The 27,102-nt window shown below is 38.2% G+C and overlaps 1 protein-coding gene across 2 annotated transcripts; it reads left to right on the forward strand.

The window, feature by feature from the left end:
• The first annotated feature begins 777 nt into the window (after positions 1-777).
• TRA2A (transformer 2 alpha homolog) lies at positions 778-26,206 on the forward strand. 2 transcript variants are annotated; one of them, XM_064674972.1, is made up of 8 exons: positions 778-1,045; positions 9,937-10,070; positions 11,575-11,740; positions 15,207-15,395; positions 23,566-23,681; positions 24,178-24,285; positions 24,982-25,049; positions 25,222-26,206. In XM_064674972.1, the coding sequence occupies exons 1-8, from the start codon at positions 1,010-1,012 to the stop codon at positions 25,230-25,232; spliced, it is 828 nt and encodes a 275-aa protein (XP_064531042.1). In that variant the 5' UTR covers positions 778-1,009; the 3' UTR covers positions 25,233-26,206. The 2 variants fall into 2 exon arrangements, with proteins under 2 accessions (XP_064531042.1, XP_064531052.1); XM_064674982.1 differs by lacking the exon at positions 778-1,045 and adding an exon at positions 1,162-9,657.
• Positions 26,207-27,102: the final 896 nt, after the last annotated feature.

Raw genomic sequence — 27,102 nt, forward strand, 5'->3', positions numbered from 1 at the left:
AGTGGCGCTGGGTGGCAAAGCCAGTATGACTACCAAAACTTTTCCCTATTTATACATTTTAGTAAGTGAAGGCATCAATGTTCATTGGCTACAAGTTACCTAGTTCTCTTATTAACTGGTATTCTATCTTCTGCTGGTTGATGATCTCTCGCTTCTCATGCTAACTAGCCTGCGTGTTCCGTCTTTCTCTTCTTTTAGGTCACTGGGTTTCATGGGTGAAGGGTCTGCGAGTCGGTGGTCACGATTTTCCCCTGCTGGAATTACCTTGTACCCAGTCAGAGGTGAAATCAACACAGTTGTTGTCTTTATTAGTTTCTTCCTTACCTTGGGAGTTCTGCCAAATGGCCCTATGGCCTGTAAATTCTGCATTCTTTGTGTTCACCATCAGTGGGCATCCCTCTCTTCGGTTTTGTTAACCTCCCCCAAGGTCTGAGATCATTCAAACGTGTCAAGCCCTAAGCCTTAACAAGACAATTCTACCGACAAGTAATTTAGCTTTCCAACACGTGGACATCACTTAGAGCTTGCTTGTTAGCTGCCTATCTGTTTCATGGATTAAATCCCCTTTGTTGTTGGGGGAAAACATACAAAAATTAAACACCAAAGAACATCCTTTCTTAAGAAAAATCTTTTTACGTATTCCACGTTTCCCTGCAACACTACCTCACCCGGCGGGAGCGGGCGGGCAGGGACGTATGAGGGCGCGCGCGCGCGCGCTCCCGGGACGGCAGGTCTGCGCATGCGCGGCGGGTCCTCCCGCAGCGCTCTCGCCTCCTTTGTGAGGGGCGGGCGCGGTCCCGCCCCGCGCGCGGTGCCGGGCGCAGACGGAGCGGCCGCGGCGGCGCCATTTTGCGGCGGTGCGGGAGGCGCGGGCGGGAGGCAGCGGTGGTGCCGGTAATAGCGGCAATAGCGGTAACGGCGGCGATAATAGCGGCCGTGGGTGCTGCTGCTGCTAATCGGGACTAGCGTCCCCCGTTCGCCGCAGCCCCGTGGCCAGGACTCTGCCGACATGAGCGACGTGGAGGAGAACAACTTCGAGGGGAGGGTGAGTGGCCGCCCCTGCGCGGGCCGTGCTGAGGGGGGGGCCGGGCCCGGGGGCGGGGGGTGGGGGCGTTCGGCGTCCTCCGGCCCGGCGGGGGTGGGGACAGCGCAGCTTGGCTCTAAAATGGCTCCTTCAGGCGGCTGAGGTTCGCCTGGGCCGTGGGTGACGGCCCGCGTCCCCCTCCGCTCTCTGCGTTTCTCCGGCACACGGTGGCTTGTCCCATCGCCCCGGTTGGGTGCGGGCCCCGGGCCCCGGTGCTGCGGATCGGCCCCTGCCCGCCAGTGCAGGTTGTTTCTGTGAGAACGACGCTGCTGTAGCCCCCGGGGTTTCTGCCCGCTGCTGTTTCCCTCCCGCGCTCCCGAGCCGCCCTGTTGCCCGCCGGGCCCGCGGGTCGCTGCTCTGCCCCTCCCCGTCCCCGCTTCCCGGGCCGGGCAGCCGAGGCCTCCTCCCGCCCGAAAGAGGAGGGACCCCGCGTCCTTTTGTGCGAGGTGCGCTGCTTCCCCTGGCTGCAGGAGCGGCCTCTGGCCGGGCCCCCTCCGGCCATCGGGGGGGTCCGGCTGTCGCTGTTAAACCAGTGAAACTCATCGATCGCGCAGCTGGAGGGCTTCGGACGAGCTGCTGTGGCTTTGTAACCTCGTTAGGACTGTGTCTTTTTCCTCTAATGGCTGCAGGTGTTCACGTACACGTGTGACAGGTCTCTTCTATGTTCGTTGTTTTGTGGGTTTTTCTTAGGGATGATCGAGGCAAGCAGGAATTAGAAACTGCTTGAAACGGGAGTAAAATGTATGTTCAAGTCCTCCATCACCATTTATTTTTTAAAGAAACTTGCAGAGATTTTTTTGTGTTTTGATTCTTTAGAGGAACACCTGAGCATCCTTTTAGTGACTCTTTTTGATGAATCAGTGACAGTAGCTTTGCAGTTATATGTAGTTACTGTCTGGAGAAACAAGCAATGAAATTTTGGAAGAACAGTGTCATATTCCAATAATTATTTTTACACGAGTATTGTTGCCCTTTTTATGGTGTTAGTTAAAAAAAAAATAAATTCCGTAGGCCGAAAGTTCTTTACCTGGCTGTGCAATGACTGCTGCTGCTTCCTCGGGGAGGTGAACAAAACCTGTTCTTGTGTTGATTGCTTGGACAAAAGGTGGCTGTGTAGCTAAGATCTATTCAGGTAAATAAACTAATCTCTGAAGGGGAAATAGCTAAGTCTCAGAAAGTTAAGCAACGAGTATACTTAGTTGGGGGGGTTGTTTGGTTTTTTTCTTTTTTTGTTTTTTATTATTACTTCAATCTCCCATTTTGCAACCAATATTTATATTTTTAAGAATTGTTTTCTTGTCTGTATTCCCACTGAGGGGTTATTGTTAGGAATTAATTATATTAGGTTAATATCCAGAACATTTATATTGGGTTCCTTGATGGATCTGTTGTTTGTATTACAAAGCTGCTATAGCTTTGTGCTTTCAGTATTCACACTGCCTCCTGCCAAAGATAGAAGTAAAATAATGTTTTCAGAGTATGCAAAGTCTGAAAAGTCCTATGGAGCGGTTTCTGTGACTGCTGTTTATTAGTTGTTGGGGTTTTTTGTATGTTTGGGTTTTTTTGTGGTGGAAAATTTATATGTTGGAAAGAGCTGCTGACTGTGTCGAGTCTCTGTTTGGAAAACTTCTCTTTTTGCTCCATAACACTGAGATTTCTCAATAAGTCTGGCATGTGCCAGTGTCTTGTCTATTGGTGTTTTTTATAATTGAACATAACGGCAGGTACTTGAGTAGTTTGTAATTTGGGGGAGTTGTGCTTCTATTAAAGCACCTTTGTAAGTTTTTTTTTTTCTTCAGTAATACTTTTTTATTGTGATGCTACTAAAATACTTGAAATAAGAAATTTCATTTCAGAGTAATGTTTTACATTTAACTTCCACTGAAAGTGCCCATAGGCATAAAATTAAGCATGTGCAACTTTGAGGCTGTAGTGTTTAGTTTGCTATTCCCAGTTGGATAGGACTCTTATCATGCATTGAATATCCTGGTGCTTCAGTTTGCTCCATACAGGCACGTGAACCTGAGAGTAAAGCAAAAAATGTCACTGGGAGAAAGAACTGCAGAAACCAGAAAAAACTTTGTAAAGAACCCGTTTTCCTGGAAATCGGCAAAATAAGAGTTCTGAGTACCCTCTCCGTTCTTCCACCCCCCTCACGCTTAAGTACTGACTAGTGTGATGCACTTTTGAAAAACTAAATGCCAAAGGAGTAAGGGGGCTTTAAGTTCAGTTTATGCCCTTTTGTGTTTTACCTGTGTAGATGCACATTGTCCCAAAACACTTCAATGAAAGTTGAGTATGATCAGGATTTTTTTTTTAAAAGCTTATTTTATCAGCATTAAGATATTGTCCACATATGTGCTTTGCCTCTAATTTATTATTTTTAAATCATAATGTTGATTAATCTGATCAGGAAATTGAAAATAATTATGGAAATAACTTGTCAATGAAATTGCTTAATTTGCACTATTTAAAAACTTTCATTTCTAAAGTATTGGGTAAAATCATTGTAGAGCTTTTTTTCCTTCTTGAGCTCACCCATCTCTTTATTAAATTCTTTTTTTAAGCAAATGCTAACCAAATATGCTCATATTAATCAACATCCACTCTGGTTTTGTGTCATTTTGTTTCAACTTCAGCAAGTTCTCTATTAAGAATGTGGCTGGTTGAACAGAAGAATCCCCCTCCTCAAGCATGATGATTTCATGGAAAGAAATTGACAGAAGAATTAAAAATATAGTGGATGTGCTAGAGCTAAGTTTATGGACATTAAGAATAAAAAAATATTTTAAGTAGTGCTTGTTATCCAGTGACTTGGTTTTGGAAAAGTCGAAGTATTTTATCACCACTGAATGCTTTTGGTGAGGAAGTTAGACAAATGACGCTTTTTTTTTTTTCTTTTATTGTTGTCAGGTGACAGGCAACTCTTATTTCCTTTCATACTTGTCATTATTTTAAATAGGGTGTTGTTTATTTAGTATGTGTTCTGTGGTACAACTTAACATGTTTCCCAGAGCAGCGAACAAGAGGGAGTCTAAACAAATCTGCACTTCAGTAGCTCCACGTGAAACTTTGATTAGTTTTTTTCGAGCTTCTGATAACATTTGTTGTAAAGGTTTAGTAGTTTTGTACCAGTATTAATGTGCTGTTGGTCTAAATAGATAAAATTTTTTAACAGAACAAAGGTTGAACTCCCATTTTATAACTGTGTATTGGTTCTGTTCCTTCCTTCTAATGAGATGTCTCTTTCTGCTCTGTGCAGAATGTTACAGTGAGCTAAATAGTAAAAACTAATAAAGCACTTCAAGAAATGTATGACTTTGCACGTCAGCCATCTTGTTGAAGGAAGTATGCATAATTCCTAGGTATGTGAGAAGCTTTTGGGTTAGTTTAGCTGTGAAAGTGCCTTATATTTTCTTCATGAAGCTTGTATGCAAAATACTTAACTACCTGTGGAATTACGTAACTGATCAACTTTGAGATAATTTCTTTGCCAAAAAACCCACAAACGGTGCGGGGGTCGGGCTCGTTTAGCTATTGTATTCCACTCTCCTGAAGTGGCAGTGTGCCACCTCTGAGCAAAGGAAGGCGTATTGCTTTCCACACCTTTTGAAACACAGGCACAATGTGTGCTTATGCTCAGGGGTTCTGTGTTCACTTGGAGAGTGCTGTGATCGCCCTGTGGTGTCTAATGACCGGTGTGGGAAACAAGAGTTTTTCTGAAAGTCAGGGGTTTATTTTTCTTTTAATTTTTTTGTTTGTTTGTTTTAATCGAGCTTAATAAATTCTAGGTTGTTCTGGACCATGTCAGCTGGGAAGACTGCTCTTTTTGAAAACAAATTCTTTTTACCATCTTCCGTGTGTGGTAAAGGAGTGACTACAGAAGCCTCCCTGAAGAGGTGTATTTTCAAGCCTCAGTGAGAAGATCAACTTGTAATTTCAAAAAGTTTATTACTGAAGCCTTTTTTCCCCTCCCCTTTTCATAAAGAGGAACATTGAGAAATGCATAAAGTTTACTTATTTTGGTAACTTTTAAAATATACATGTCTTCAAGGTAGCAAAACTTACGAGATGCTTTTTATACAGAAGTTTATTATGTATACTATTATAATATTTATAGACGAATAGCTACTTAAGGGATCAGTTTTGGTTTTATTATAGAGTAACAGGGCATAGTATGAAGCAAAAATGATTTAACTTCTCTTATAAATTTCAGGGAAAGTTGGGAGATTGCTGTCAAAACTGTTTAAAATGTCATCTTTTCTCACAAGTGAGATGTCACTAACTTGACAGTTTCATCTAGTGAACGTAGGCTGCTGCTAAATTCCTTTTTTTTTCCTAACATTTTTCTGTCCCCTTAGAGATTGACTTCTTTTGTGGTTTTTTTTTAGTTTGGATAGGATTTTTTAGTGGGATTTTTGGAAACTCTGAACTATCATTTTACTGACTTAGTGGTATTGCTAGACTGCTTGTTGTCCTGTCCTTTTTTCACCCCATGTGTATTTCCTCTTAAGAGGGCCAAATGAATTTCATTTGAAATTTCTGTGTGATTTAATGATTTTTTCCTTTCCATTTCATTTCCCGTGCTTTGTTAGAGAAAGCCTAGTTTAAACTTATTTTGTTCTTTTTATTTAGCATCTTGCTCTAAATTTTGATACCTTTCAGTCATACTCTGAAATGGTAAGGTGTGAGTTGAGGGTAAGGCATGACAGAAGTTCAGGACAGAAGAGTAATGTAAAAGAATAGGTTTTGGTGGGGTTTTCTTTTGTTTGCTTGGGGTTTTTCATGGGGGACAGGAGCAGGTTGTTATTTTGGTTTTTTGTTGTGGTTACCTCCCCCATGTTCTTTATCATATCATCTTCTCTTGGTGAGTGAAAACTGAAAGAATACTTCTGAAAGACTTCTGCAATTCTACTCTGTGTGAAAGTGTTGTAAATGCTTTTAAAATAGTAATTATATTGGAAAGTAGGAATTATTTTGAAGGATGCAAGGAAGATAAGTGATAGAACTTACATCAGTTAAACAGCTGTACTGGTATGGATGAAATACATGGACATGGCTGATGTCTTGCTCAGGTGGATCATCAAAAGTTGTTGATAGTTCTTCAGTGACTGGTTTTATGTGATCATGAGGTAATGGGGAGAGATCCTTACCACTTCATTTTGTAGTTATTTCTGGGAAGAGAGAAGGTGGCAAGGATTAAAAATACTCTTCAATGCTCTCTTTAAATGCTTTTAAATGCTCCTCTTATCAGTAACTGAAGCTGCAGACCTTGGATTTTGTGTTTGTCTACAATAACTTCTTTGGCTCCAAGTTCCAATTCTTGATGAATCATTAGTTGTGTTTCCTGGTGTGTATCTTATTCTGAAGAAGCACCCTGTTACAATTGAATTGGGTTTTTTCTGTAGTTATTATTTTAGGTGAGGGGTTGGTATGTTTTTTGTTTGTTTTTGTTAGGGTTTTTTTTTGGTTTTGTGTGGTTGGCTTTTTTGGGGGTAGGGGGAGTGTTAGCATTTGTTTTGAAAGGGAAGTCTGATCTTACAAATATTACAAAGTTAGCTGTTGCTTCTATTCCTGCAGGCAGTAGTGACAGCAGATCTAGGTGGTTTGACATGGTGACAGTGGCCAGTCAGTCATTTGGCCCTTAAATGACTGAGCATCTTCAGAGCAGAAAGATAAGAAAGTGCTGAGGATCCAGAGTGCAGTATTTAGTTTCTGTGGTAATGATGGAGCTAAGATCCAAATGTATAGGTTGCTTAAGAAGTAGTACAGAATCGAGAGACTTTAGTGCTTTGGATAGTAGAGGTGTCTGTTTTCTCATGTTGAAGATAACATACAATGTTAAATATTTTTGTCATTCATATTGCAGAATGGATATAAATTGTTCATGAAGAACAGTTGGGTTGGTATAGATTAAGATACAGCTTGCTAATTGTTTCATTATAGTAGGAAGTAGAGGAAGAAAATTCTCTAAAATCTTCCTTTGTGACTCCTTGGAGCTCTGAATCTCTTAATCCCTGCCTGTAGTCTTTCTCATACAAATCTTATTAGGTACTTTTTCAGCATCATCCTTAAGTCCTTAAATTCTTGCAGGTTACTGTGATTCCATTTGTCTCTCCTTTTGAAGCTTTGTAGGAGGTATAACTAGATGATCTATGTTGCATCAGAAGATGAGATGTAATTGCTTGCCAATGACAGGCACAATGTGCAACTGCTATCAGGTAGCTTCTCTTCAGCTGCAATTTACATCTACAGTTATTTGGTTGAGGAAGCTTGAAATATGTAGGAATTAAGGCTTTTGCCTGTGTCGCTCTAGTTTTGAGGTTGTATGTTTGTTAGTGCAGCCCCTAAGGGTCTTAAACAGTTCCAAAAGGACTTGATGTACATTAAATGATGTCATATTTGGTTTTGGCAACTTTATACAGATTTGCTGTCATAACTGATATTAAAAAAACTCTACAGGTGGTAATCCTTAGGTGCTTCAGGTAAATAGTTAAGAACACTAAGCCGACTTTTACATTGTGTAGTATTTTTAGCACCTCCCAACACTTCTAGGCTGTGCAGTGTCTAGGGAGTGAGACGGGGGATGATGGGTTGCTTTTGTCCAGGCTTTCAGAGTTCTTGTTCAAGAATTGATTTCAAATGTAAAAGATATGGACAGTTCAATATCCTCATGAAGAAGGGCCATCTGAGGAAGCTTTTTATTGAAGGGTGTTTTGTAAATATGATGTCACTTTGAATGGTTTTCTATATTGCTGGTCAGTTTTACTGGGGGGAAGTAGAAATAATTCCCAGAGAAACTGGCAATTGTCGCAAGGGATGAAGTATAAAGGAAAGAATTTAGGAAGCTATTAAACATTGAAGAATACAAAACCAGAGGAGAGATGATGAAAAATCATGTTACTGGTTCCAAAACAAAATTATTTTATCATGAACAGTGGTTTTCAAATGTAGAAACGCTAAATAAAATTTGGTAATATTTCAGTGAGTGTACATAATTTTTTCAGAGAAAGTACTGTAATTAGCTTCACTGATATCCATCTTAATAAGGGTAACTATTATGCAGACCTGATTATATGGTTCACCTGTCACAGCCAAGCATTGAATTTGGCCTTCATTGTTGAAGTTTGGCAGGCCTGTCATCCCAATAGGTGACATTCTCCATGTGTCCCTTGTCCTTTTCATTGAGGTAAAAGGGAATGGTAGTGTGGCTATAATACTTGTTACTAGGGAGTTCTCAAGTTCCATTTCTGGTGGACTTTCTGTCTTGAAATATGAGGACAGCATCCTTTGAAAAGAATTTCAGCCCAGAGTTCTGAAGAATTTTAACTGCAAGAAAAAATGCAAATCTGGACATAGGTAGAGTAAGAAATAAATTGAGAAAAACACTGTGAGGACAGGCAGGAGGAGAAATAATACAGATAAACATGAAATGTAACACCTATGGGAGGGGAACTTGCTATGCATTTTGTCATTAAGCATTTTGCACGCTTTTGTGAATTTACAGATTTTTATAGCATACTATTCTGTAGGGGATTTTATAACTAAGCTCCCTAGAAATGCTGTGCACTATAAAATATGAGGAAATCCTAACCTGCTCTTTGTTTGCTTGTTTTCCTAGTTTTTCTCTTGTGTGTCTTACCATGCAAGAAAAAAAAACAAACCTCCTGTCTTTACTTGTATTGGATTGCTTTAATTATACTATTCTATGTCTTAGTTTATATGGATTATATAAGGAAAACAGGATAACAATGAGGAAGAAAAAGTAGGAAGAATAATAATTTATGTTGCTTATGCCTATGTGCATGTATTATGCAAGTAAGTATGTACATAGATAGGTTTTGACTGGAAATCTTTGGCCATTCTGTTGAACTGATAGTGTCTTAGTAATCTGTAGGAGTAAAATTTGGGATATTCAATACTGAGAATGCATAGCTATTATTTTAGGGGGGGGAATCAATGATACCAATACTTCAGTATATTGTGCTAATTAGTTTTTAGTGTATCTATGTATCTTAAAAAAAAGTCTGAGGGGAGGAGGGTAGCTTTGCAAATACAGTAAAACACTGAGAACTCAGTAAGCTCATTGTTAGAACGTAGACACTTATACAGTTTTAAAGATATTAAAAAAAATTGTTTTATAAAATAGTTTCTTGCACTTTACCTGCTGGCTTTTCAATTTGATAGATAACATCTGAACTCCAGCAGAGTTTTATAATCCCCACGTGCTTAAATATACTAAATGTTCTTTTTCCATTAAGGTTAATGTTCGTGAAGAAATTGAAGAGTTTTTTCCAAGAATGTGGAAGATAAATCAAGATAAAAGAAGGCTAATGAAAAGTATTAAAGATCAGAAAATTAAAATTGAATGGGGGAAAAAATTGAACAGAAGATTGGTCAGATAGAAGCACTTGAATATTTTTTTAAGGCTATAATGAATTGTTTGAATTGGGGAAGAATACACGAAGTATGAAAAATGAAAAACTCAATGAAGAATGAAGAAAAGTAGAAAGCAAGAGTGAAGTAGAATTAAAAGAATCTGGAAGAATGAATGGGTCCTAGGTTAAGTAAATGTATGGTTTATGTTCCAGTGTCTGTATGATCAAGTTGTAGATGAATTTGCATGATTACTTAGTTAATAGAGAATTGGTGATCTGGTTCAAGCAGGGACCTATTTGAGGAAAGCATACAATATTAACAGTGGGTTAGCAAAATGAAATTTGTTTTGGAGGGTATTGCCTAACCATTTGTTTTTCAGGAGCAATCAATATAATAGAATTACTGTACTTTAAATGTTAGGAGTTAGGCATTTATGCAACCAATACCATTTTTAATACTGTCTTTTTTGTTAGGAGTCTCGCTCCCAGTCAAAATCTCCAGCTGGGAGTCCTGCTCGTGTAAAATCGGAGAGCAGGTCAGGATCTCGCAGTCCATCGAGGGCTTCCAAACATTCTGAATCGCACTCGAGGTCAAGATCAAAATCAAGGTATATCCAGAAAATTATTTGTGTCAACTCAGTGTTACTGGTGTTCTTTTGGTAGATTTCTTTTCTCCTGTTGTAAAAATTATAAAGCTTCTGGGGTTATGTTAAATTTGCCTGTTTGTGCTGCTCCTAGATGGACGAAGTTGGGGAAAGATTTCATGAGTATGAATGGAGAAAGTGCTGTAAATAGAAGGACTAATGTAGAAATCACAACTACAATTTGTAGGCTTGTCTGTTCCAAAAGAGAGAGGGGATTGCATCTCAATTCTGTAAAGGTCCTGCCTCCTCCCCCCAGAATCTTTCGTGGGGGAATTTTTGTGTGGACCTTTCTTTTAGAGGAAAAAGAAGTTCAGTGAGAACTGTAGTAGGATAGTCAGGGCTAGATAAAAAAAAGTAGGCTCTCTAACTGTTGGAAATATTGGAAAGCACTTGTTGGGTATGTTCTTGACGTTCCTTCATTGGAGGCTTTAAAAACATAATCAAAAACTACATCTTAAATCGGTTGTGAATAGGTTCTTGATTTATGAGAGCTCTAAGATTTAAATTCATTTTTCGATGCTGCATATCTTTCTCTGCCCTTCTCTATTCCAAGTCTGCGCAAGGTAAAGCTTTATAGCTCTCGGTTCTGACAGAGCTTGTGTGGAACAGAAGAGATATGTCTGTCTTTTTTTCCTCTAATATGTCATAAATATTATCTGGCTTATACTGCTGATCTTCTTTATTCCCTTGCACCATTATATGGATGAAAAGAAAAGAGAGCTACCAAATCTTTCTCTCATCAACGAAGAGAGAAACCGGGAAACAGCATTTGTAGCTCTGGAGGGGGAAGAGGAATTGTGTAGTGTTATGTCGTTCCTCCTCCCCAGTTTTTGGGAGAGATCAGTAACCCATCTTCTTTATACACTTCATACTAGGGCAGCTGAAAAAGAGTTGCTGTGCTCTGAATTCCCAAAGTTCAGGCTAATGTTATAGTTTCTCTTATTGCAGTGTTTAGCCAGATAACTACCTGTTCAAAACTGAGCTTATTGTTGGCAAGATGTGTGCAAAGAAATGCTTGAGGAGTTAAGCAGGTGTTTAGGGTTTTTTGGTCTGGAGTAATTTTTGTCCCTAGTTGAACTTCATTTGTAGATATTGCAGCAGTATAGTGCTGCCAGATCTTTCAGTTTTTCAGTCAAAACAGTACTTTACAATGTGGCATATCTGGCTTCTGTATCATTGTGCAAATATTAGTTACATAAGCAGCCAAGCTGGTAAAAGTTGAAACTTTGAAATGCCTGAAATATAATCCTTAGTGTATGCCAGAAGTACTTTCACAGAGTTAAAAATGGTGCTACCGAGCAGATTGTTAGAGGTCCGTGCAATCTTTAGATGTGCAAGGTAGAAGCAGCTTAATGATTTCAATTGTAGAGAACCTCTAAAAAAAAGATTTTTGTCTAGGAAATTCAAGGCTTACAGTTCAATACATTATGTGCATGTGACCTAACTAACAGCTTTCTTTTTGTTGAAGATCCAGGTCCAGAAGACATTCGCACAGACGTTACACTCGTTCCAGATCCCATTCTCATTCCCATAGGAGACGTTCTCGAAGCAGATCGTACACCCCAGAGTACCGTCGTCGAAGGAGCCGTAGTCATTCTCCTATGTCCAACAGGAGAAGGCACACTGGCAGCAGAGTATGTTCGTCAAGGCTGAGTATCAAAACAATTGCTGCTTATCCAGGTTACCTGCAGGCTGAGTTTGACCTGCTGCCTTGTCACTGGAGGATACGGGAATTGGGTGGGAGTGGGGGGTATGTGTGGAGCAGTCTCTGTCCTTACAGCTGGGCACTTATTTCTTGGGTCTGTAACTGGCAGGGAAGTTGTAGAAATTCACTGAAAAACATTCCATTGTAAGTCAGTATGTGCAGATATAGTGACATCTGCTTCCGTCAGCTCTAGAAGTTGAACCCTTCTGCCTTTTTTTTTTTTTTTTACACTTCCTAGTAGATACACCCCTCACAAAAATGAGGCCTTTTCTGTGTGAGCTTGCAACCTGCCAGTATTGATAAGATTGACTAGAGAATCCAAAGAAGGAAATTCCCAAGTGTTTATTTGCTTATAACATAGAGCATATTATGTTGAAAGTTGCTTGTGATTTTATACCTCTGATTATTTAACTTGGTGTAACTTGAAGTAAAGCCCTGTGTTATTAGGCAATACATAAATCTTAATAAACTAGAAAAATATACAGTTACAAAAAGGTTCAGTAAGCTTTTCAAAATGTAAACGAGAAGTGTCTCTGTATGGGCAGGAGGAAGTATCGCTACAACAACCAAAATTTAAGATACTGATCTTATGTCATTCTGGAGAGATTTCTCCCAGTGTCCTTTGTAATCGCAGAATGGTTGGGCTTGGATAGGTCCTCTGGAAATCATCTTGTCTGACCCATCTGCTGAAGCAGGTTCACCTAGAGCGGGTTGCACAGGATCACATTCAGGTGGGTTTTCATTAGGAGACTCTGCAGCCTCTCTGGTCAGCGTGATCCAGTACTCGGTCACCCTGAGAGAAGTTTTTCTTCATATTCAGATGGAACTTCCCATGTTTCAGTTTGTGCCCATTGCCCCTTGTCCTGTTGCTGGGCACCACTGAAAAGAGTCTGACCCTGTCTTTGTGACACCCTTCCTTGAGATATTTGTATGTGTTGATAAGATCCCCTCTCAGTCATCTCCAGGCTAAACAGGCCCAGCTCTCTGAGCTTTTCTTCGTAAGAGGTACTCCAGTCCCCTAATCTTCTTCATAGCCCTCCACTCCAGCAGTTTCTTGTCTAATCCATAGCTTCTGGTTTCCCGTTACTTCAGGCTGATCTAAATGAGTGCTGTTGAATACAGCTCAGTGTTTTCCTTGCTGAGGGCAGTGGTACTTTTCTCATCATTTTAGTTTTGATCTGGTTTAGTCTTCAAATTTTTTATTAATTTTGTCAAAAAGCACATCGTTTTTTTGGAGGCTTACCCATGTGAAGCGTGTCACCAGGAGCAGGTGATACCAATGTGAGGGAGCAGGCAAAAGCATGTGGAAAAGGGCAAGACTCCAGTAGTGTTAACATATAGTGGTTTAAGCTGTTGTAAAGCAACATTCGTAGTTAAGCTTTTTGTGGATTGTTGCCGGCCTCTAGTCACAATGTAGTAAATATTAATCTAATGTCTTTAAAAATTTGCAGAAATAACTGAACTTCAAATGGGTTAGCAGTTCTTCTGGTGAAAGGTGGAAGAATCTGCTTTACTACTTCAGGAAATACTAGGATGTTTTGCTCTGTGAAGAAGTCTTTCTGCCTTGGAAATGACTTTGTGAAACACCAAAATTGTTCTCACAGTGAATTTCACATTAATTCTAAGGATTCTGAGAATTCTAAGGACTAGTTCTAGTAGTGTCAAAATGAAACTCAAGTCAGTCAGATTTGGAATCCCCTAAATAGCAAGGTCCTAAAGATGCCAGGAAAATTGATAGCAATTTTGTTCTGATCTTGTAAAGAGAGCTTGCATACTGTGTTGATGGGAGGCAGTACAAAAACCTAATATAAAAGCTACCTTTTAGTCCTCCACAGTCAGTTTAGTCCTTCCAGTGGTAATGTAGCCATCAGTTGTAACTTAGGGTGTGCAGACTGATCTTAGTACTTCTCTTGTCTCAGAAAAGGTAATAGGGTTTTTAAGTGTAAGGGGGTTGCTAAAAAAAGGGCAAAAGGTATGGGCTGTGTGGAGAGACTTCTCCAAACAATGATTTAAAAGACAGATTTCATTAGACTCCCAAGAGTTCAGTAAAAAAATCGGTATAGCTGCCAATGCCATTGAATTATCAGATATGTTTTTACTCCATGTTTCAATCCATCTAAACCTGTTTAATTAAAACTTTCAAATTACAAACTGCCAGGTTTTGGTGTGCTCTTCAGCTATAATAAGGAATTGCAGAGGATTCGTGTCTTAAAATAAGAGTTTGAACTTTGACAAATGGAAAGAAAGGAACATCAAATATATGAGTAGTTTGGGCATCTTGTTTTCACAATAGACTCCTGAACAAAAGCACTGAAAAGAACATGACAGAAGATCTAAACCTGTTTGCTCTTTGAATCAGGCTGAAAGGCAAGCTCTGGGGCATAAATTACCGTGCATTGATGGGTTTGAAAATTTGAAACTGAAATACAAATTTCAGGTGTGTCAACGTACAGTTATTATTTTGGCAGAAACATTAAATCCCTGTGCTTGTTGCTGCTGTTTTAAATTGCTGCATCTAGTATAACAGGTGCCAGAAGCTTCAGTGAAAGAAGTGCTTAATTTTGATTCAAGTAATCTTATGGTGGAATTGGCATTAGATGAACTCTGTGACATGTAGAGAAACTTTGACTTCTCCATATAGAGAAATACAAAAGAGAAATTTTACCTTATACAATTACATATTTGACTTTGTTTAGTTGAAGTGAAATAAATAAATAAATAAAAAAGGATGCATTCTTTTGGATTACAGTTTCACAGAACTGGCCTTCAACACTTGTTTTTCTCTAGATGAAAGAACCAGGTGACTTTCATCCCGTTTACAAGTGGGAAAATAAACTTTCAAATGTAAATATTGACTTTCAGTATAGTTGGATAGGAGATGTAGAGGGGGAAGAAGTTTTGGTAGAAGCTAAATTATAATTCAGTTGTCTGTTCTTAGGAGCTCAAGTGCATTTAGTGTGTGCAGCTGGAGGCAGTGTGCACTCTTTAGTACCAGTGGTGACCGTGCAGAAAGGCCGAAGGTGGGAGTTCAGGCTGGCAGACCTGTTCTTAGCACAGAGTTGTATGTTGTATCTGCAGCCTGTTGGCAATTTGAGTATGAAATACTAATAAAATGGATTCTTATTACTCTATAGCTTCTCTGTAATCAGAATGCTTAATTTTTATGAACTGAGATTTTCACCAACAGGAGTAGTTTGTCTGGGTCTTTTTTCTGAAATAAAAACCTTTGAAAGTGGTTGCCTTTTTGAAAATATCCTGCAATGAAGTGTTAAGCTTTATAATACCGTATGTTTAGTTTTCTTCAGATTAATTATTTTATAATTGCTAAATTTTTATACGAGAATATATAACTTTTTAATATAAATTTAATTGGAGTTGAACATTTGTCTTACCAGGCTAATCCAGATCCCAATACCTGTCTTGGAGTGTTTGGTCTCAGTTTGTATACCACTGAGAGAGATTTGCGTGAAGTCTTCTCCCGCTATGGACCTTTGACCGGTGTCAATGTGGTTTATGATCAACGGACTGGACGATCAAGAGGATTTGCTTTTGTTTACTTTGAGAGAATTGACGATTCTAAAGAGGTACATTCATGCTTCACTACTTTTTACTTTATGCATTGTCATCATGAATTCTCCATTAAAAAAAAAGAAACATGTTTTTGAGTGTGTGTTCATTAGCAGGTTCTCATAGTGAGATTAATTGAAAATACTTTGTTCAAGCAATATGGCACCTATAAACAGACCAGGTATTTTAGTTCAGTGTTCTGATGTTTGGGCAAATTTTAAGTAGGAGCTGGTTGTATTGAATCACCAGTGAGCATTGGGCTTTGATTTTAGTCTACTACTTTAAAATGAAGATAAATCTTTGTGAAGCTTCTGTATCTGTAGTATTTTTGAAACGTTTTAGAAGTTAACTTTCGAAAGTAGTTTTCTGTATCAAAATTCTGGAGATTCTCTTTGCATTTTCTTCTCTAAAAGCATGTTATGCATTTGAAAAATAATGGGGTTTGTCTTGAAATGTACCTTGGCCAATGGCTTTGCTGGTTATACAGATGGCTATCTACAACTAGACTGAGTTGTTAGTATTATTGATTTGTAAGGAAAGAATCAAAGAATATGAACAGCACCCTATATATTATGACTCACCACAATAAGCAGTATTTTTTTTATCCCTGTGATGATACTGTGAACCTTACTACATTTACTGAAAGTTGGAGATGAAATTGCTATTAAAAGTAAAGACATACCCTAAAAAAAAAGTCTTTAATCCTGCATTGGGGGATTATCTTTTTCTTTCAAGCAAACTTAGTCATAGACTTCATCTTGTTTATGGATTAATAGGCTTGGGCGGATGTTTCAGATTTGCTGTTTGATTCTGTTTATATTTGATAAGTTTCTTCATCAGGAGATATTAAACAATAAATAGGACTCCTCTCATAAATCACTTAGCATCACAGGGAGGGAGGGAGGGAGCATGACAGCTGTGGATCCTTCTAGCAGGAACTGAAAAATGAGAACATCGATGCTAGTTGATGATATTTTAATGAAAAAAAACTGTTTTGTGAATTACTTGATTGATGTATACTCAGTTCTCGCCTTTGATTTCCGGTATGATCCAACTGAGAATCAGTTTATAGGAAGAGTAGGTGTAGATGTGTGTATGTGTGGTTGTTGCAGGATATAGGGGTGAGTAAAAGGACATAAAACTTTAGTGTCCCTTCTGTATTTTCCCACTTTCACTTGGAAGGTTGAGAGAGAGGTTAATAGGGTTGGATAGCTGTATATCTCCATCTGTCTTTAATGGCCTACTTGCTTCTTTTAGCCTGGTATTTCTTTGCACTGTGAGTTCGGTGGGGTTTTGTAAAAGTGACTGTTTTGTAGACTATTTAAAGTCCAAAATACTTGCAGAGTATTTCTTGTCATATTCGTGTGCCAGTCATGTCTGTTGTACAGCTTCATATGTCTTTAGAAGGAGGTTTTTTTCCTGGTTGCCATGGACAATGGTCATGCATGACACCATGCATTTCTTAAAATGTTCCGTGTAAATAGCATGAAGTAATTTGTTCAGTATAAAGCTGTTTTGGCAGATGCTACAAAACTGGAATGCAAAGAAAAAAAATGGGATGTTATTTGCATTCAAAAGTACAATAAAAGATTAGCACCTTAAGCAGGAACTGAAATAGTTTGGAATGTAATTAGACCAAATTTTTCTCCCCAATGAGCCTAGTGCATGAAGAAATGGAAAGGATGCAGACTCTCCCAACATCTGGAACTCAGATAACTGAAATACTTTGGCAAAAAGGACAGCAGAAAAACTTGTTTATTTGACTTATTTCACGGGCCTTAAGGACAGATAAGTGACAGCTGGTGTAGAAAAAGGGCAGATATATAGATGTAGGGTAGGTGTGAAACTCTGTGACAGGCCCTGTATTAGAACCCTGAAGAACGTGAAGCAATTCTCTATGTGGAAGATACTTCAAGTCTGAAAAGCTGAAAGTATACTTAAAAGCAATGACACTTGAATTACTTTTGTTCTGAGTAAATAACTTTTTCTTAAAAATAATAATTAAAAAAATCTAACAAACCAAAAACAATAACAAAAACCGAACCAAATTCCCCAACACCCCAAATATCCTAATAAGGAGATGAGATGTCAAACTAAATTCCAGCCTTTTTAAAGGTAGGTGGATTAATGAGAGTGGAACCTTACAGAAAAATTAGGATTTTTCATAATCTTCACTGTTGTCCTTTAGGAGAGGTAGCACAGGGAAGCCTCTCAGCAGACATGCTCTGAAGCACTGGCAATACTAAGATTTGGCACCAAATTAATTCTCAGTAGTTACGTTTAAACTTTCATAATTTGTTTTAAGATAGGTCAGTGTCAGTTATGCATGGATTGTGTTGCAGCTGAAATCCCTTAAGATCTTTGTCATCCCTGGTTACTTTTACAAACTGGATCAGTTACTGAACTGGTTAAAATGTTGCTGTGGGTTAAGATTCTGAAACCAAGTGGTGCAGTTTGTAGTTCCATATGGTAGTAAAAACTTTTTGAGTTGTCAACTAACTTGATACTTCAGTGTCCTAAGAACACCAAAGGGGGGCAGTTCTAAAATTTATTTTTACTGTAACTGGTTTAAAATTTCAGAACTTCAGATTATGACACTGTAGCAGCCTTGTTAGTGATTTATGATCACCTTGATTATAAAGAGGAGCAAAGGCTCAGCTTTAGATAACTACTAGATAGAGCATCTGTCAGAGCATCACAGTAGCCTCAGTCATTCCACTTCAACAGAACAGGGGGTTTCAATGCAGTTTTCAATGCGTGTGCCCAGTCCAGGAGATTTCTTGTAGAATCTCTTCTCTTCTGTTTGAAGCTCTGCTGAGGCTGAGATGAAACTTTATGATCAGACAGAAGGTTCGTTTTCCATCGAATGTCTCTTATTGCAGTGGTCTGGTGTTTGCAAGATAGCACGTGACCGGATTGTTAGGTTCTGAAGGCGCTTGCAGACGCTGCCCTTAGTTCAAAGTGTGATGGCAAACAAGAAATGTTGAGGGCTGATAGATGTCTAGAAAACATCTAATGGATGTCTAGTGGTTGTGTAGAAAACCTGAGTTTTTGCTGTGCCAATGTTCTTGTCTGTGAGCTTGTTCAAAGCCTATTTGAAAAGCTTATGTTGCTATCTTAGGTTTCTTTCAGAAAACATATTCTCTGTTATGGCTGTAGTGCGTTTCATTTTTTTATGAAGTTATGTTTTACTTTTTCTAAAAAAAAATATGTAAGTAATATTTAGTATGCTTTTTTTTGCCTTGGGTATTGCAGTGTCTTATATTGGCCACTCTTCTACCAAGTCTTCAGAACTGTGTGTGCAAAATCGTGCAAAGGACAAGATGTGTAAATGTTTGCTGAAGACTTGCTTCTCAAAAATCTTTCTTACATAGTTCTCAATATTGGCAATGCTGGCATGGAGCCAGTGTTGTAATGTTGGTTTGCAGTATTTTCACTATATTATAGAGGATATTCACCTGCCCATCACATTAGGATTTTCTTCCTGTGTTAGAGGATCACAAATTTCTATGTATAGGATGAGAAAAAAATAAAAGTTATGGGGGGGATTGCTTGTGACAGGGTTAACAATAAGTTGAGAAGATCACGAGTGAAAAGTGTTGGCTGTTCTAGGACATGATTCTTACTACAGTTACCAGAGATTCCATATGCTGGTAACCAGCTCTTCACTAACTCAGAATAAGAAGTGTTAGTTGTTTAAACTGAGGCTACTGTGAATGTACTGTCTGTAGGAGGAACTCATCTGAGAAGCATCAGCTACAGCAGCTGTTCTGATTTCTGGTGCTGGTTCCTTGGTGTTGACCATCTTTCAGAACTGCTTTCTCAAATAGTGTTCATTAGCAATCAAGACAAACTATTAACATAATTCAGTTGCCAAAGACCAGAATAATAACAGGGTTTATCGCTTTGATTTGCAAAACATTTAATCTGTGGTGGAAGCAGACCAGCTTAAAACCATCCCACAGTTTGTTGAAGAAATGCTGTCAGTGTTGTTTGTGGTATCAAAAAGGACCCTTGATATATCAGAAAAGAACACAAGAAGGTCTCAAATGTTTGGAAGTAAAATGTTACAGAGTTCTGGATCTCAGACTTCAGAATGTAAATGGACTGTTGTTCAAAGTTGAAATGGACACTCGAATTCAACTTGGCAGGCTGCAGCAAGTGTAAAAAGCTGTGTTTCCTTATTTTTTTTCATCCCATCAGATTTTTTTTCCCCACAGAATTTCCTTTCAGTTGTCCTTGCTAAATCCAGACCTGAACCAGTGTTCGGAATCCAGGGGGGGAGAAAGCCTAGTCTGTCGAGTCTTTCATCCCTTTCTGTACCTGTGGTATAGAGAAGATGATGTTTTTATCAATGGTATTAAACACAGTACAGAAAGGACTTCCAGTAAAAAAAACAAACAGGAAGCCCCAAAAACCACAGCAAACAGAAAAAAAACCCAAAAAACCAAACAAAAACCAAAACAAACAAACAAAAAAAAAAAACCAACAAAAAAAAGACAGTGTCTTATATAGTTATTTTTAAATTGTGGAAATATTTTCAAAATAAGTCACAACATGAATTGCTTGTTTGACTGTTAAAGTGTATTCAGTCTGTATGTTGCGAACTTTGTAGTGATGTCAAGTTATTGAAGTAATTAAAGCAGTTAAACGTAGTTGAAATGACAATTCTATGATCTTTTGTACATTACAGATGTTATTTTGAACTCCCCTGGTGTAGTGTAAAGTGACTGTGATAACAGCTCTGCCAAGTCAGATTCTCTCCTTCCCTTCTCCCTTTTTTCTCCCCACGCCCTTCCCCCCAGTGACCACGGTACAGGTTGCAGAAATTTCCCCATGTTTCCATGTCCAAGCTGCTCTTTGTGGCGTTATCCAGATTGAAAGATTATATATTGGTTTTGGTGGATTGTTGATTGTTTCACTAATACCAGTCACCTGTGTAAGTTCATGCATATACTTAAGTGTTTCCAAACTTGTTTTACTCTACCTCAATGCTAATGCATTTAGAAAACATCACATACTGTAATAAATATCAAATGAAATTGAAGTCTTTGTTAAATTTAATGCTTTCTTTCTAACTTTTGAGCCGCAGGAGACCATGATGCTGTAGTTTGGGAACTGCTTATTTTTACAAACTAACACCGTACAGATAATAAGTTTTGTTATTATGGATAGTCTTCTGAAAGTTTAAAACTGCAAATCTTTGAAAATACAATCTAAGATTGAATTATTACCTCTGCCATTCCCAATCCTAATACTGTTTTCTGACTGCAAACATACAGGTGTGTATTCTGGCCTACAAAATGAATTTTTTCCATAAAATTTGCTACCAGAATTTATAGTGCATGTTTATAGGAATGCTTTTGCAAAAGCCACACGAGTATTTTTAACAACATTCAGATATTTGGAAAAGAATCCAGATTCTAATAAAAATGGATTGTTGACAGTTAAAGACTCCTAAGAGGGTACTGTGTGTCTTAAACCGCAATATAATTTGATTTTTCTTTTTAAAAAGTTTCACTTGATGGTCTTAAATAGTATTTGAGAATGTCTTCTGCATTGTTAGGGAGAATGTGCAATTTTTTCCCTTTAACACTTACATGTTCTCAGCACAGCAGTCATGCATACCTACAAACAGCAAGAAAAGCAAACTGAAATTTCTTTTGAATAGACATGAAATAAAACTGTAAAATCCAAAATTTTAATGTAAACTCTTTTAACTTACAATAAAGCAGAGAAATGCCAGTAATTAAAATCATCAATATATTTTTACAGCCTTCTCACAAAATAAATACTGTTGTATCACTTACCTGAACCCAGCTATTCAAATAGGGCTTTTGGTCATATTGCAGCAGTCCTTACCTAATAATGTCATCTTAAGTACTTTGTGTCAAATACCTGAGATGTGCACATTAAGAGTGGTACAGAGAATTTGGCAGCATCTTTGGAAGGAATTTCCATTTGCTAATCACTGAGTGTGAGTGATCCATACTATTAATTATTGTTGGATTTATAATGGCTTATTGTAGGTTTTGGCTTTTCTGCATTTGGGGAATGCAGTCACAACTGTAAAAGGCTTTGTTATGTTTGTATATCTATTAAAGATTTTGTTTATTTTAATATTTTTTATCAGCGGTTACTCTTGACAGCTGCTGAAGCCTAAGACAAATGAAGTTTTAATATTGGGTAGGGCATTAGACATTATGACTAGGGTGTTGGGAGTTCCATGCAGACTGGTAACTATGAACTAATCTTCATCCATTGAAATGTAACACCTTACTTGGTATTTCTAAAACAAACTATCAGCTCTCAAAATTAACTCTTTGTCTTTCTTGTTGGTATGTTGCTCTTCTCTGTACTGCTTCCTCTGTCGAAGAACTCATCCTCTTGAAGAGGTGCTTGTTGGTTTAACTAAATAAGACATATGCCAGATGTTCTGTATTGAGGTGGCTTCTTGTTAGCTAAGCTTAGTATTTTGCAAGTTGTTATTGGACTTAAAAATTCCATGAAGCAGAAAATTTCTTAACAGGTTAGCTTGTGTATTGCTGCATTTCCAGAAGGATGCTTTTCATCATGAAGTTAATTTTTCAGCCAGGTATTTGCAGCCTTCGTTTTTGATTTGTGCACAGACTTTCTTAGGATGTGTGAACAGATTTATTTTAATTTAATTCATCCTTGTGGAACGGGACTTTTAAAAAAAAATTATGTCAAGGCTAGAAGAGTAAAAGCTGAGGAGTGTGTTTTAGTCACAAAACATACCTGAGAGTATGTTAAAAGATTTGAAATTGCAGTTGGCTAAATGTAGTTGCAGTATTGTATGGAACAGAACTCACTAGGTGGCGATATAGTATAGATACAAACAGTATTATTAAAATACAAACTCGGTGTAGTTAAATAGATTAGTGGTCCTTCAGTCACTTCCAATTTGAGTACATCAGTTAAATCCTGAAGGTGTCAGATTTTTGTATCTCCTCCATAACTTGTATATAAATTCAGTAAGGTTCTTGTTAGAGTTGCAAATAAGTAAATTTCTGAGTAGTAGTTTCATTAAAAAAAAAAAAGAAAAAGAAAAAAGCTCTGCTTAGATGTACCTTCATGTTTTGTGGCTGGGTGTTGGTTTTCTGCAGATAAAAAACAGCAAAGTGGTCATATTATTTAACTCAAAATTGTAACAGTGTCTCTTTTGCACACACAAGAAATTAATATATATTGGACTAATCGCTATGCTTAGCATCGAGAAGTAAAGGGTGTGTACTAGTATTTCAGAGATCCTGGAGCAGCTAATAAAAGCTATTAAAATTTGAAAAGCAAATTTTTAAAAATCCTTTTAAGTCCAGCATTAACAGTTAAATATACTGGTGTGGGGTTTTTGGGGTTTGGTGCTTTAAGTTACAGTTGCATGAATATAATTCTCAAAAGTATGCTGTGCTCCTTTGAAAAACTTATTTTCATGATTTTGAGTTTGTGAAAGGCCATTGTATTGACTCTCAAAGAGTGGAGAATCGGGCTAGAACACCCAGGGAGTGTGTGCAGGGGCTGCAGGCGGGTCTGAAGGCACAGGCTTCTCGAGCGCAGACCCTTCTGTGTATCGCTTTAGCGAGCTGCTATTGTGAGAGGGAGTGGGGAGGAAGGTTGTAATTAGGTATCCATGTAGGCTGAACCCGCCATTTTACTAAGCTCTGCTGAAGTAGGTCCTTGTAAGGGAGATGGCAGGAGGCTGGGAGAGCATGAAATGGCAGCCGACTAGCAGTAATCCGGCCATATGCACCCTACAGGAAGCCACTGTTTCACACGGCTTTTGAATCTGCCCGTCCCCTCTGGGTTAGAGGCAGCGGTAGGAAAGGTGCAGTTTTTAGAAAAAAGCTGTTTTGACTTTCAGTTTAACTTCTTGATGGATAGAAGACAAAGTCTAGGGAAAGTGACTGTTAGTAGTTAGCATTGTGCTCTCTTAAGAAGGGATTGAGTGTCACGTTAGTCCGGCACCCCAGTGCGTCCTCTAACACCACCGGCGAACAGGCCAGGGGACAAGAGATAAGCCATCCACCACAGTGGGGCACTAGTAACCAGTTTAAACAAAACAAGTTCAGGGCTTGCTTTTCTGATAGAAAATAATGTGTTTGTACATAGCCTTCCATATTTACCAGTAGGTTGCAGATTTCACGTCCCTGTTCCTTGTCTCTCCTGTAGGCGATGGAGCATGCAAATGGAATGGAGCTGGATGGCAGGAGGATTCGAGTGGATTACTCGATCACCAAGAGAGCACATACACCCACCCCAGGCATCTACATGGGCAGGCCAACACAGTAAGTTTGATGGATTCAAACTTAATACTGGAATCTGGTTGAGGAAATAGAACTACAGATACTTTTTAAAAAAAATTTAGAGTTATGCCAGTTTGATTTTATCACAAAGTTACTAATACGAAGAATGTGTTACTGTGATTCACATACACTGTTAAATCCTACTGTGGTTTATTGTATCTTTAAAAAATATCTCCTTCAGGTTTTTTTATAAAAATAATATGCAGCATAATCAGTTAATACACTCAGCCTGCTGAAATACTAAGTTGCCATTTGCCTTTGATTTTGATGGGAATTAGACTTAAATCCCTCATGATTTTTGTTTGTGTTTTTTTTTAAAGGTGTTTTTATTTAAGTATTTAATTTGTATATTGTTTCATGGCATAGTATTAAGTGTCAGATTTACTACAAGATGACTTTAAAAAAAGCTTTTAAATAATTTAAATCAAGATGAAGAGTAGATATCTAAAGAGGGTTTTTTTGCCTTTTCCCCTAACAGCAGTGGAGGAGGTGGTGGCGGTGGAGCTGGTCGTCGCCGGGACTCATATTATGATAGGGGCTATGACAGAGGATATGACAGATATGAAGAATATGACTACAGATACAGGTACTTAATCTTTATTTTATTTCTGTAGGAACAGAGGATTTGTTGGGAAAACTGAAAAGTTAGATGACAAAAAAATGTAGCAATATTCTGCATACATACCTGTGATGTGTCAGAGCCTCATTCCTTTGAGTTTTATGGGATTAAAGCGGTCATCATCTTCAGTCTTTATGTAATTTGGTTATTCAGTTGGGCAGGGGGGCTAATTTTGCTACCTGAAGGAGCATGTACTCCATGAATCAAGCGGACAGATAGAAAGGGAACTCATTTTTCCATGCTGTATATAGAACCAGGAACAGCTGATACACACTGCTGTTTAAAAAGGGATTATTTGTAGATGGAATTTTTAATGCTTGACATTTCATAACCATCTTGCTGTTTTGAAAGTTATCTGGTTTCAGGGAATGTTGTTCAACAAGAATTGTAGGCATCTGGAAAAGCACTTCATGTGTTTGCAAGGCTAGTGAGAGTTTATTAAATTCTTTGTCTGGGAATATCTTACAGTTTTAAACACTTCAAATAGAGAAATATAAAAGCATTTGTTAAATAACTGTAAGCCACAGCCAAATAAAGCAGAAATAATTCAGACAAGCCAAGTCTTTCAGTGCTGAGGAAATGGTTCTGTTCTGTAGAAGCAATGTGAATAAGGCTTCTTTCATAATGGATGTTGTTTGGTTTCTTTTTTAATTTCCTTTAAAGGAGACGATCACCATCGCCTTACTATAGTCGATACCGATCACGATCAAGATCCCGCTCCTATAGTCCAAGTAAGTAAATGCAAGTAAATAAATAGATTCTGGCTGTCATAAACATTGTTATATGAGTTGATCAATGGGAATTCTGAATGTGAAAGCTAAAAAGCTGGGCACAGTAAAGCTGAGATGATGTGTGTACAGTTAATAAGTTTATAGTAATTGTGTCATCTTTTGTTTTTTCCAGGGCGCTACTGAAGGTCAGAAGAGTTCCGGTTGAGGACTTGATTTTTAAATACAAAGTTCAGATCTCTAGCTTCCCTACTGCTTTCCCTTCTATCCTCCCTTTCTTGTCCTCTTTCCAGCTCTTTCACAAGTCTTTGGTTCATTTAGAATATACATGTTTTCAGTTGAAGTATTCCTATTTTCCATCCCTCCTTATTGTAATACTCTTAAATATTGTAATTGTTGTAGTTTTTGTGTAGTAAAACATCTTGAGCAAAATGAAATAGAGAACCCAAAGTGCTGATACATTTTGGAAGTCATTCCTATTTGGTTTTTAAAACAGTTGCACTCCTGACTAATCAGAAGAGAGCATTGATATTTTTAAAGCGTGCATGTCATGTATTATACACACTCAGATACTTTAACATAAACCTGCATTTCCAAGTAACTTGTTAATCTTTCTGTTAAAATGTTTACCTATTACTTTGATAAACAAGTAATGACTTTGAGCCTTTTCTGTAATGAGAAATTTGCTTAGATAGTCATGAACCAGAGGAAATTTTTTTTTTATTTTTTTTTTTTTTTTTTGGTCAAGTAGTTGCTTTGAGAGTAGACTATTTGAGCTAGAGAAAAATTTGGTACTTGACTGGCTGGGAGAATAGATCCTTGTACACTCAAGAATTAAGGCTGTGTTTTATAGAAAAAAGTTTCTGGATTGCTACACAGTGGATAACAAATGAAGTTAAAACTGTTGAAATCCTGGGGTTTTCATTGTACTTGGTTGGATATTTCCCCTTAATTGGTGCAGGAGAAAAAATATTTATTGAACATAGCAATTAGTTGTATAATTTGCTGTTCATTAAAAAAATTACTGACTTTTTGGTATTGCAATAATGATTGAAAAAGTTTTGTTTCAAGTCCTTTTTGGAATTTTGAAAGTATGGATGGAAAAACCTACAACTACATGTAAACCTTTTTTCTTCCTCAGTAAAAGTTAAGTCCACTGATACATGGTTTCTTGTCTTCTGTTCTGCATTTTGTCACCTTGGAATATAGGTTAAACAAGACTTAATACTGCTGTATGGGTAATAAAGTCAGCACTTATCTGTCATCTCGGGAGCCCTGTCTTCCCTTAGAATCAGTATGCAGTTATATGGCATGGCTAAGCAGAGTGGGTTGTCCAGAGTAAGTGTTTGAAATATAATTGTGTTAATTATTTGGGTGTCAATGCCAGGAACTATTAACAGGTAATTAAAAGAAACACACTAGCACACATCCAGCTATTTTAAAAGCTTGATGGAATATGCCAGGAGAAATTGGTGACAAAACAAGTTCTAACTTAATTATCAGAAACACTGTAGTTAAGTCTTCCAGCTCTAATGATTTTACTGGTATTTATTGGTGATCCAGACAAATTAGGAAATGTTAGAATTGTTCTCTGTAAACCAAAGTGCCAGTATCTCAAGATAGAGAACTGTAGGTATATTTAATTTTGGTTTTGTTCTTTCAAAACATGGTTAGCCAGTGTAACACCCATTCACAAGAAGAGCTAGAAGGAGGATTCAGGGAACTACAGGCCTGTCGGGCTGACCTTGATGCCCAGGACAGTTATGGAACAGATCACCTTGAGTATGATCACACGTACAGGACAACCAAGGGATCAGGCTCAGCCAACATGGGTTTAGGAAAGTCAGGTCCAGCCTGACCAACCTGATTTTTTTTATGACTGGATAACCCACCTAGTGAATGAGGGAGGAAAGGCTGTGCACATAGTTTACCTGGACTTCAGCAAAGTCTTTACTGTCTCTCATGGCATTCACCTGGAAAAGCTGGCAGCCCATGGCTTGGACAGGTGCATTCGTTGCTGGGTGAAAAAAACAGCTGAAGGGCTAGGCCCAGAGAG

The sequence above is a fragment of the Pseudopipra pipra genome, chromosome 1 (assembly GCF_036250125.1).
Source record: "Pseudopipra pipra isolate bDixPip1 chromosome 1, bDixPip1.hap1, whole genome shotgun sequence".
NCBI lineage: Eukaryota > Metazoa > Chordata > Aves > Passeriformes > Pipridae > Pseudopipra > Pseudopipra pipra.